The sequence below is a fragment of the Bos mutus genome, chromosome 15, assembly GCF_027580195.1.
Source record: "Bos mutus isolate GX-2022 chromosome 15, NWIPB_WYAK_1.1, whole genome shotgun sequence".
NCBI lineage: Eukaryota > Metazoa > Chordata > Mammalia > Artiodactyla > Bovidae > Bos > Bos mutus.
In genome coordinates this window covers 61703375-61715958 of record NC_091631.1, presented here as the reverse complement: position 1 = coordinate 61715958, position 12584 = coordinate 61703375, and the positions used below count along the sequence as shown (strand labels likewise).

General features: G+C 41.3%; 1 protein-coding gene across 3 annotated transcripts in view; it reads right to left on the bottom strand.

Annotated features, from left to right (window-relative positions):
* Nucleotides 1–12584, bottom strand: part of POGLUT3 (protein O-glucosyltransferase 3) — a 147076-nt gene that overhangs the window by 27910 nt on the left and 106582 nt on the right. Inside the window, exons 1-2 of one of the 3 annotated variants that reach the window (XM_070384257.1) lie at nucleotides 4335–4737; nucleotides 3925–3978 (exon numbers count right to left, since the gene is read on the bottom strand). The exons of 1 other annotated variant lie outside the window; for it this stretch is intronic. In XM_070384257.1, the coding sequence (XP_070240358.1) occupies nucleotides 3925–3978; nucleotides 4335–4536 (256 nt within the window). In that variant the 5' untranslated portion in view covers nucleotides 4537–4737. Of the gene's footprint in view, nucleotides 1–3924; nucleotides 3979–4334; nucleotides 4738–12584 lie in introns of those variants that run through there. One more of the 3 variants, XM_070384258.1, reaches the window with a different exon arrangement.

Genomic DNA, 12584 nt, shown 5'->3' with positions numbered 1-12584 from the left:
GAGCATCAAAGAATTGATGCTTTTGAATTGTTCTGGAGAAGATTCTCGAGAGTCCCTTGGACTGCAAGGAGATTAAACCAGTCAATCCTAAAGGAAATCAACCCTGAATATTTAATGGAAGGACTGATGCTGACGCTGAAGCTCCAATACTTTGTTTTTGTTTCGATGTTCCAATACTTTGGCCACCCAATGTGAGAAGCCAGCTCATTGGAAAAGACCTTGATGCTGGGAAATATTGAAGGCAAAAGAAGGGGGCAACAGAGGATGAGATGGTTAGATAGCATCACTGACTCAATGGATATGAATTTGAGCATATTCTGGCAGATACTGGAGGACAGAGGAGCCTGGCGTGCTGCAGTTCATGGTGTCACAAAGAGTTGGACATGACTTAGTGACTGAGTAAGAACAACAAGGTTCTCAAAATTCATAGTTGGAAAAATAACCTCTGTCATTCCTGTTACAATGGAGTCTTCATCTCCCTTTTTGTTTAGGAATTTTATTAATGCTCTCTACGCAACAAAAGGGCTGACTCCACCTGGCCGAGGGAACAGTCCTGAAGGCCAACTTGGTACAACTTGAGGCTAAATGGAAATCCTCCCAAATGTATGAGTGCCTGCTAATTGGGAATATTCTACAGGAACCTACTGAAAACAGTGATCTTATTAACAATACCAGTGATTTGATAAAAAGGAAAGACCATGAATGAGGTATTGAAAGCGTTGGGAATCTGGACATGACTTTGACATTTATCTACTGTGGAACCACAGGAAAAATATTTATTTTCACTAAGCTTGTTTCTTACAGGAATTGTGAAAAGAATAATACCAGTCCTTCCTATACTAGTGACTCAGACAGTAAAGAATTTGTCTGCAATGAAGGAGACCTGGGTTCAAACCCTCGGCCGGGAAGATCCCCTGGAGAAGGGAATGGCTACCCACTCCATAATGTTGCCATGGACAGAGGAGCCTGGTGGGCTACAGTTCAGGGAGTCGCAAAGAGTTGGACACGACTGAGTGACTAACACTCTTACTAACTCACAAGATGATTAAGGAGAGCATATGAAACAAAGCACAACTCAAAACACTGAAGTGCTACATAACTAGGAGGTAAGATAATTTTACGGAGGTATTACTGATGAAGGCAGAGGACGACTGAGTAGAAAAGAGTCCTGGTATCTTCTATCTAGACATACTCCAAACACCCTCTCTCCATCTCTTCTTTCTTTTCTTCTACAATAATTACTGAGCAACTCTGCCAGGCACTGTGTTAGATGCTGGGAATATAACAATGTCAACAGGTTTTGCCTACATTCATAACAGAAGGAAATACTCAATTTAAGTCAGAGATTACTGAAAATAAAGATATAGATTGGTTTCTTCCTCATCCCAAATCACGGACCCCCAAATTTCTGTCTGTGAACTCCTGTTTGAAATCCCCCTGTTTTAGACCATTCAAGTTCACGTTTGCTATCTAGGTTCCTGGAGACATGCGGCATAATAATAGTACTCAGATAAGTGTAACATTGTTAAATGAGAGTGCTAATAAGGGAATCTTGCTAAGTCATGTAAGATTATAGTTTGAGAAAATTTTCCGTATTTTTCATTTAGTTCTTGGAGAAAGAAATTTTTCAGGACTTGAAAGTGAATGATGTTAGCAGAAAATGTAAAGACTGGTTGGGTGAGATTTCAGAAATATAGGGCAGGTTTTTAAACGGAAGCCAGGAATCATATCCTGAAAGGAGAACCTAAAGGAATAAAAGTGAGGTTGTTTGAAAACACTTGGTGAAAGTCTTTAGTTTGTTTCCTTATGACTTTTCTCTTGATTATTAAAACATTATGATCATTTGGGGGTAAAAAAGAAGAGTGAAAAAAAAATGTGTTACTCTCTTGCTGTGACCACCAATAATCCTGATGTATGAGGTACAGGTTCATTTATTTATCATGACTTGGAATAAAACTATATAATTTGTTTCCTGTTGCATCCTTAAACTTGTATGCTGCTGCTGCTAAATCGATTCAGTCGTGTCCGACTCTATGCAACCTCACAGATGGCAGCCCACCAGGCTGCCCCGTCCCTGGGATTCTCCAGGCAAGAACACTGGAGCGGGTTGCCATTTCCTTCTCCAATGCATGAAAGTGAAAGTGAAAGTGAAGTCGCTCAGTTGTGTCCGACTCTTAGCGACCCCATGGACTACAGCCTACCAGGCTCCTACGCCCATGGGATTTTCCAGGCAAGAGTACTGGAGTGGGGTTCCATTGCCTTCTCTGTAAACTTGTATAAGCATTACTAAATAATATTTTAAAACATCAAAAATTTTACTGTGATTTGAAACACACAAAACTGACCATCTTAACCATTTTTAAGTGTACATTTCAGTAGTGTTAAGTGTATTCACATTTTTTGTGCACAAACTAGACCTTTTTCATTTTGGAAAACTTGAAACTCTGTACCATTCAACAACTTCTCATCTCCCTCTTCCATCAGCCCCTGGCAACGACCATTTTCCTTTCTCTTTCTTTGAATTTGACTACTTTAGATACCTTATAGTGGAATGAAAGTGCTACTTTAAATAGCTGTTAAATATTCCATCACATGAATGTACCATGCTTTGTTTAACAACTATCTTATAGCTGCTCTTTAAAATATTGTAATAAATAATCATAATGGGGCAAGAATATCCTTGCTCATAAGTCTTTGACTACATGCTGATCATTTTCACAGAAGTCTGATTATCAGATTAAAAGACATGGACATTTTTCATAAATGACTTTTTTTTTTTTTTTACATATTCATTTCATTTCATTTTCATTACATTTCATTTTTACATTTTCTAACCGTTGAGACATATATTTTGCACATTAGGTTTGTAAATGTTTAAGATTCTTCATGGAAAATTACTTTCTAGAAAGATTTGACCAATTTGCTCCCACCAGCAGAGGATGAAGGTCATTGTCTGAGAGTATTCATTAACAGCTTCTGAGTATTAGCAGTTAAAAAAAAATGCCATTATTTTTAGATTAAAAATGGAATAAAAATATAATTTTATTTGAATTTATGCACGTGTGTTAGCTAAGTCCAACACTTTGTGATCCTATGGACTGTAGCCTTCCAGGCTCCTCTGTCCATGGGATTCTCTGGGCAAGAATACTGGAGTGGGTTCCCATCTCTACTCCAGGCGATTTCCCCACCCAGAGATGGAACCCACTGTCTCTTAAGTCTCGTGCATTGCCAGGTGGGTTCTTTACGAGTAGTGTCATCTGGGAAGCCTATTTGAATTTATAGTTCTTTCATTAAAAGTAAGATTAACAGTATTTTATTTTGGATCATATAACTTCCCTTTTTCATGCATCAATTAATTTTTTCCTTAGTTTTCCATCTTTTTTCTAAAGCCCTCCGCCCCCATTTATAACATTACAAAATTAATTTTAGAAAACAAAGAAAACTATAAAGAAGAAAATACACTCCGTGATGAAAGACTAAATCGGGGTTTAACGATCTTCTTATGATCCTTAGGGCCATGGAGACTTCTTAAAAAAAAAAAAAAAACAAAGTACTCAGTTTTCCACTGGTGGTGGAAGGGGCACTGGGGATTCTGACTGTCTCTTTGTTGACAAAACCGGGTGCCAGTTGACAGGAGATAAATCAGCAAATCCTGACTGGCAACAACTCGAACTAGCAGGACAAGCTGTTAAGAAGCTGCAAACTTAAGACACTAAGGAGAACCTGGGAGCACGACTGGGCAGAAGGGATTCAGGACAGGACCAGAGGGAAAACCTAGTAAGTTCCGAGTTTCACTAACTCCTGCGACCCGCTTTCAAGAACTCGAAACTCTAAGAAAACAAAAATCTAGCCTGCAAAACTGCCTCCCAAATTGCCTGCTACTCTGACATCTCCTTTTTGTAGGATCAGGCCTAAACAACGCACCCCGATCCGATTCTCGGGCTGGATGACTCAACGCGTGAAGGCACTCCCTGCAAGCTGTAACAGATCAAACAACTCGTCAGGCGTAGAAAGACCACCTCCAACTTGTGACTCACACTGCTTTCATTAACACCCCGGGCGCCCTCCTTACGGATTAGCAGTCCCCGCACGTTAACTGCGGAAGGGCGCTCGGAGTTCATTTATTCATTCAGTAGACTTGCGTTGCAACTCCCTCCCGCCTTTGGGTCTGGGAGGGGAGGAGAAGAGGAGGTGACCAGAGCCGAGGGAAGGACGCCGCGCGGGCGGCGGGCGGCGGGAGGGTTCCCGGGGAGGGGCGCGCGGTCGAGGACGGGACTCGCGGAGGGGACGCGAGGAGCGGCCGCAGGGCGGGGAGGCCCGCGGTCGAACGCTACCTGGGGGCGAGCGGGTGAGGTTTTGGCCCTCCGGGCTGACAGCCTGCAGGTAGAAATAGCGGACCGGCAGAACGACGCCCGCCTGCAGCCCGGGGCCCCACACCAGGCTCCGCTGCGCGCTGAGCTGCTCCTCCGGGGCCCCCGAGGCCACTAGCAGGGCGAGCTGCAGCGCCAGCAGCCGGGCCCGCGGCAGACGGCGCATGGCGGCGCCCAGCTCGGCAGCGGCTGCGGGGCGGTGCCGGGCGCACGGCTGGCCGGAGCGGGACCCACCCCGGGGCGGGCTTCGCTCCACCGCCCGCGGTCCGCCCCCGGTTCCCACCCGGCCGGAAGGCGAGGGCTAGCCCGCCGCAGAGGGGCCCGGCGCGGCTGCGCGGCCGCAATGAACTCCGCTCTCCCGCTCCAGGCCCAGCAACCGGCGGCGCGGGTCTGAGGACCAGGGCGGAGGGGGCGCTGCTGAGACCAGCGTGCTTGAGGCTGTGCCCCGCCGCCGCTTCTGCTGCTGGAGTTTGGCAACTCTTCAGAGGAAACTGTCATTTTTAAAGGACGCACAGGGTGATGGCTGTAGAGAAAAGGCCCAGTGGCGAAGAGCTTACGCGAACGCCTTCAAACAACGAATTTCACTGGGTTTAAAAGACGCAGAGCAAAATGTCATTCCCCTGATTCCCGTACAAGGCCAACTCTCCCAGCCATTCCGTTCACAACAGCACCCATCAAACTGTATTACCTGTCTTGTTTTCTGCTCAGCAGTCTCCCTCACTGGACTGTAACTCCCTCCAGTCTCCCAAATCCCCTAAACCCTATACTTCTCTTCTTTCAACAAGTGTTTGTTCATCCTTCACTGAGTTGGGGCCAAGCCTCAAGCGAGGAACCAAGAGTTGCGCTCAGTAGTAGGAATCAGATTTGAGGCTGGTGGGTGAGCATCACCTGAGTCAGAAACTGCTGTCCCCTGTAACCCATGGGGGTTGACTGGTCTTGAATGCTCCTCGCTCCTCAGATGCTGGAAGTTGGATATGGGGAAAGACTGGCAAGGACTCTGGTAGAGGGAAGTCAATGTCTATCTCTTCCCACCATTTTGATCTTGGATAGGCAACAGTAAGTTTCAGTGTCCCGAAGAGAGATCTTAGTTCCCTGCACAGGAAATGAACCAGGGTAACCTAGATGAAAACCAGGAATCCTAGCTACTAGACCACCAGATAGAAATAAACTTAAGTGCTCATGCTCATAGAGGTAGAAAGGACAGAGGACCTATCCCCCCACCTCCCAGCACCTTCTAGACTTCCTGTTAGGTGAGAATGATAAACCTATTTAATTTAGTGAAGTCACTCAGTCGTGAGGGATTCTTTGCGACTCCATGGACTGTAACCTGCCAGGCTCCTCCGTCCATGGGATTTTCCAGGCAAGAATACTGGAATGGGTTGCCATTTCCTTCTCCAGGGGAATCTTCCCAACACAGGGATCGAACCCTGTTCTCCCTCACTGCAGGCAGACTCTTTACTATCTGAGATACCAGGGAAGCCCAGGAGCTAGAAGCTAAAAGCAAAGTGGCTCTTACTCTAATCTGAAAGTTTCAAGGAGGTAAAAACTAAAAAAGGTACAAAGTTTATTATTAAAGACACAGCACAACAAGTGGGAGAGCACAAAGAGAAGCAGTTTATTTAAGTCAGAAACTAGGCAGAAATATACACTCGAAGAGAAAAGCTATGAAAAAAAAGAAAAGCTATGGACATCCTCTCTAATGAGTAAACAGGTAAAGTAAATCACACATATAGGACAGTCCTGGGTCTTTGTGGTTTAGTCGCTAAGTCTGACTTTTTGCAACCCCATGGGCTGCAGCACATCAGGCTTCCCTGTCTTCACTATCTCCTGGAGTTTGCTCAAACTCATGTCCATTGAGTCAATGATGCCATCCAACCATCTCATCCTCTGTCAACCTGTTCTCCTCCTGAGCTCAATCTTTCCTTTCATCAGGGTCTTTTCCAATGAGTTGGTTCTTTGCATCAGATGGCCAAAGTATTGTAGCTTCAGCTTCAGCATCAGTCCTTCAGGGTTGATTTCCTTTAGGATTGACTGGTTTGATTTCCTTGCAGTCCACAGGACTCTCAAGTTTCTTCTCCAGCACCACAATTTGAAAGCATCAATTCTTTGGCACTCAGCCTTCTTTATGGTCCAATTCTCACATCTGTACATGACTACTGGAAAAATCATAGCTTTGACTATGGACTTTTTTTGAAGTGATATCTCTGCTTTTTAATATGCTGCCTGGGTTGGTCATAGCTTTTCTTCCAAGGAGCAAGAATCTTGTAATTTCATGGCTCCAGTCATAATCCCCAGTGATTTTGTAGTCCAAGAAAATAAAGTCTGTCACTGTTTCTATTTTTTCTCCATCTATTTGCCATGAAGTGAGAGGGAGACCTGGCATGCTGCAGTCCATGGGGTCGCAAAAAGTCGGACACCAATGAGCGACTGAACTGAATTGAACTGATGGGACTGGATGCCATGATCTGTCTTTTGAATGTTGAGTGTTAAGCAAGCTTTTCACTCTCCTCTTTCACCTTCATCAAGCAGCCCTTTAGTTTCCTCTTTGCTTTCTGCTATTACAGTGGTATTATCTGCATATCTGAGGTTGTTGATATTTCTCCTGGCAAACTTGATTCTAGCTTGTGATTCTTCTAACCTGACATTTTGCATGATGTACTCTACAAACAAGTTAAACAAGCAGGGTGACACTATATAGCCTTGATGTACTCCTTTCCAGATTTGGAACCAGTCCATTGTTCCATGTCCGGTTCTAACTGTTGCTTCTTGACCTGCATGCACACAGGTTTCTCAGGGTCTTGGTTTACTTTTGGCCAATTATCTTGTTTCTTCACTCCTAACTGGTCCTAGGATCCTCCCCAACATGTGTGTGCGACTTTTTACTGAGATGGATCCTACCTCAGAACCTGTGGGTGCATGTCCACATACTATGGGGTGGTTCCACCTCCTTTTTTGACCCTCAAGGAGCCTTCCAGCACATGTGCCGACAGGGAAGGTTTCCTTGACTTCAGGAGTAGGCACCTTATCTATTTATTCTAGTAGCACTCTGCTTTTGCTGTCAGCTTTGTCCTTGGAGTGTCTGGGTGAGAACAAAGCTTTAATTTTATTTCACTTTACAAATCCCAGCTGACTGGCCCAGGGGCCCATCTATCTCCTACCTCAATTTTATCTATATTAGTTAATTATTTGTTCTTCTTTTATCCTCTTATGGTTTTAATCTATTCAAAGGAAAGAAAGTTCTTCACAGGCTGTGTGAGTCTGGAGAAACTCATGTCCTGGTATGGACACAGGATTTCTGCATTCTGCTGGCAGTTTCTTAAAACAGAGTTGCCAGAATCAGGCCCTGAGAAGCCACCTGTTCATCTCTTGGCTTTAATTGGGCTGCTTAGCATTCTTGCTATAACCAAAGTTTATCAGAGCAAAATCCTTACCATATTTTCCCCAGTTCTCTTGACCTGCTTTAGGAATGCTGAGCAGAGTTTCTAGACAGTGTTCTTTATACTTTAGAAAGATTTTTAGGAACTGGTGGTAAATCACTGATAAATTGTAGAGCTAAAGTGTAGCATTACTTGGCATTACTTTCACTGCTAAATTTTATTTTGTGGGAGTGTCTGCATACTTTAAATGGAAAGTTTTGCTGTGCTCTAGCTATCACTTAAAAAGTTGTTTGGAACACATTTTGTTTGCATTCTTTCAAAATATTAAAGTTTTTTTTCAGAGAAATAATCTGAGAGTCAGCTGGTACTGGATGATAGTAAAATGTCGCTTAATAAATTATATAAAACATGATAACACCTGGTATTTTTGAGAACAGATCAGAGAAGTCATATAATTGTATCTGAACACTTGTTTAGCTGTATTGAATCCCTACCAACCTGTTTTCTTTCTCATCCTAACTCATACCTTAAAAAGTATATTTCTTCACATTATCCAATGCCTTGACTAGATTCTTTATAATAAATCAAATTTCCTTCACTCAACAAACACTTGTTCAATACTTACTATGTTATAGACATTATACTTTGACTTTGCAGCTCCTGTGGTTCACTGGCCAAAGAGGCAATGGACAAAGACAAAGAGGCAATGTAAATAGTGTTATAGGTGCTAAAATATGGGTGTCAAGGACTGTATAGTGTCTAGGATGTTCCTATGTGAGCTTCCCTAGTGGCCCAGTGGTTAAAAAAATATCTGCCTATCAATGCAAGAGACACAGGTTTGATCCCTGGTTGGGAAGATCTCCTAGAGAAGGAAATGGCAACCCACTCCCGTATTCTTGCCTGGAGAATCTCATGGACAGAGGAGCCTGGTAGGCTATAGGCCATGGGGTTGCAAGAGCTGGACACAACTTAGCGACTAAACAACAACAGCATACTTCATATAGAGATGCTAACCCCAGTACCTCAGAATATTACTGTATTTGGAGATGGGTGGGCCCTAAACCAATCTAACTACTGTTCTAAGAAGAGGAAATGTGGGCACACAGAGACACCAGGAATGCTTGGGTACAGAAGAAAGACCATGTAAGGATGCCATGAGAAAGTAGCCATCTGCAGTCCAAGGAGAGAGGGGTCAGGAGAAATCAAATTTGTCAACATATTGATTGGACTTCTAGCCTCCAAAACTGTGAGAAAATAAATTCTGATATCAAAGCAATCAGTTTGTGGAATTTTGCTGTGACAGCCCTAGCAAACAAATACCTCTCACCCTACCTTCCCATACCCTGCCCCCACCCACCCAGCCACCCACAAAAGTCTGTAGGGACGATGCAAAATGCTTATCATAGATGCCTGAAGTGAGTTGCATTACAAGAGGTACACTCGAAGTTTAAGGGCTTACCATTTTTAGGGTAGGGGTAATTATGTCTGCCCTTTGTCAGTGGGGAGATGTTATCTCATTCCTCTTGTGTTTGATGGCTGCATACACACCCTGAAAAATGGCATGAGTAAACCATGGTCGAGAACTTACATTTTTGGCATACCCAGCAACAAATATCCAGGTATGTCCAGGCCCCTTGGCAGATTGCCTCTACCAACATAAGTACACTGTATGAGGTCCAATTAACCCAACCTTGAGAGATGCTTTCTGAAAGAGATGACATCCATGCTGATCATGAAGATGGTCATCTAAGCTGATCTATTTTTATCGTGAAGGTCAGATAAGAATCTGCTGCAAGAAGAAGGGGAGAAGGGCATTGCAGGTAGGAAAAGGATTATAGTGTCTACAACTAAAAACCCTAGCTGATCTAATGTATTTTAAATTTTAATAAAGGACAGTATAAATATTTTGAATAAAATACTGCTCATATTCAAGCTGACAACACTCTCTTGTCCTTGGTAGAAAGATGACATTGGGTTCCTTTTCTAGAAAAGGTAAAGATTAGTACAAATCTACTCATTTGTTTAGCAGGAATTAACATTTCAACATTAACATATCAATGAACATTTAACATTTCAATTGGAAAGATCTGCTTATAGTACTACTGGGAAGCAGATGACCCAAACCCAACGCCACTGGGCTTCCTCTTCCTTAATAAATATGACAACTTTCAGAGAAAAATGCCAGACCGCCCTCATTCCTTCTCTCTTCTGCAGCTTATGCAGCCAGGGACACCGACTTCCGTTGTTGGTTGATTGCTTTTTGATACAAATGGAAGGAGAAGACAGGAGTCATTTTCCAAAACCACTCAAATGGGTGATCTTATTCAATATCCACCAGAAAAATTTGTTTGAATAATTTTGTCCATCCCACTCCCCTTTTTGTATTTTTCTGGAAACTTTCACACTTAAAAACAATCATTTGAGAATGAGAATAAAAGTCAATCAAATAATGCATCCATTTAAATCATTTATTTCAACACCAGCATTGTTTAGATTTGCACCTTGTCTTGTAACATATTTCATACCTGGAGAAGAAGTTTGATAGCAAGTACATAAAAGGATTATTTGACAACATTTTAAACAATAGTGCTTACGGGTTATTATATGTTTCAGAAACACAGAAATGCCAGTCAAAAAGAGACTCAAAGTAAAATATTTACATATTTACACTATACATTTAAATTGGATATTCTGAAGCATTATTACTGACAATAAACTCTTAGAAATAAGGCCTCTTTAACCTTCTGGCATTCAATGGACTATTTAACTTTTAAATAGGTGTGGATTTTCCAATTTGATACCTATCTTCACCGTAAACTTAAGTGGACTTTCACCAACCCTAGACAGGCACAGGCACCCATGTACTTCCTATACAAAGTAGTTTTTATTACCTTATCATCAGTCAAAACCTTATTAGTGGCTGTTGGAGTTTTATTAATAGCAATGTATTGACAATGTAAGGGTATAAATTATTTAGAGGAAAGTCTCTGAATATTAATCTCATTGAGCCTTATTTTAAATGGAGTTTATACATAAAATTTATGGTTGTATAAGTCTATTATTTAAATGAACTAGTAATTTACCAGTAATTATTTGCATTGATTCCCTCATTAGTGACTCCATTTATGTGAATAATTACTTTAATGATGATTATGTATTAGAAAGCAAGTTATGAGTATAAAAAATGACTAGTATAAATTACTATAGCTATACCAAAAATGAATATTAAAAAGCAGTACTCTGTATGTTAAAATACATAGGTATTTGCTATACTTCTTTAATGAAGTGTTTTATAAAGGTATAAAACTTTATAGAAGGTGCTATTTTCATAAATTTTCTGTTTTCTTGATTCTTGAGCCACACCAACAAGCAAACATTACAAATGGTGCAAGTGAGCACTGGCCATCAATTACCTTTAAATTCAGGTGGTAGATTCTAGTACAGAGAATCAGGGCCTAAAAGTAGTTGTTTAGCCTGATCTTAACTTACCTAACTGCTGATAAAGGCTAAATTCAGTGAAAAATAAGCTAACTTCATTTCATCTTTTGTAACATACATGTAGGCTCAGAGTGTTTACCAAAACAGAACTTGCAACCTGATCATTTAAAAAACCAAGAATCTTAATATTAAAATATTAACTTTGAATATTTTAAAATTAAATAGAAAACATAGGTTATGGTTTATGAAGTTTTAATTAAATAATCAGATAAATAGAAAAAGGAAGGTAGAATGTACAAACATACATGAACCAAGAATAAAATGTTACCTATGCGTTACCATACAAATTTAAATGGAAATATTTAGAACAGTTCATTTAAAATTCTACTATCAGTCTTTTTGAGAATTGGTCAGAACTTGAAGTTTAAGACAATTTATAGGTTTAAGAAATAGCTTTCATGTAGTTACCTTATTTTCATCAGTTTTGAGTGTCATGGGACCAATATAAACTAGCTCTGGCATTTAGCTTCTAGACAAGGTAGTACTGGAGAGGATAATAACAATGTGGTCCTTTCTTGCATTTCTATCAGTTCCAGATCTCTGTACATTTCCCCAACTCCTATCATTATCCTTAAATGGATGAAACAGACTAGGTGAGAAAAATGGAAACAAAATCAGGCCAGGAAGCAAATATAGACTAAACAAGATAAAATCCATTCATGTTGACCCTCGAAATACTAAGAACTAGGATGGTGTGTTTTCTGTAGTTCTATCAGGTTAGCTTCGCTGCTGCCTGTTTATTGGTCTTTCCTGATTCGGAGAAGAGAAATCTCCAGAAGTTCTGCATGGCAAATTAAAGAGTTAGCAAAGCCAAGTTATCAGTGGGTATGACAAGCTATTTAGCCTTGATACAATTATTGAAGGAATCATAGTGACAAGCCTTTAGAAGCTCTGCCTTCTAACTTCTAAGGGTTTGGTAAATCTGGCAAAGAAGGCTGTGAATCTCAAGGTGTTAGATCTAACATGATAGTACTTTAGGGACTTGACCATGGCTATCGCTTGTGACTAAAATGTCTCACATGGAAAAAAGTGTTCTATCCTGCAAATAAAGAAAATTTTTTACATGGATGGCTCTGGAGAAATGGGGAAAAACAGAAACAAAGCAACAATAAGAAAAACAAAAACAGTTGCTGAAAGAGCTGCAAAGAGGATGTCAGTCTCATGAAGGGATGTCTGCTTATCTCCACCCGGCAGATGTGTTCCCTTCCTAAGCAGAAATTCTGTCGCTAAGCCACCCTCTGTACCATCCTAGAAACTATTTCAAATGAATTCCTTTGCCAATGGTCTGCATAGTCCAAGCTATGGTTTTTCCAGTAGTCATATATGGATGTGAGAGTTG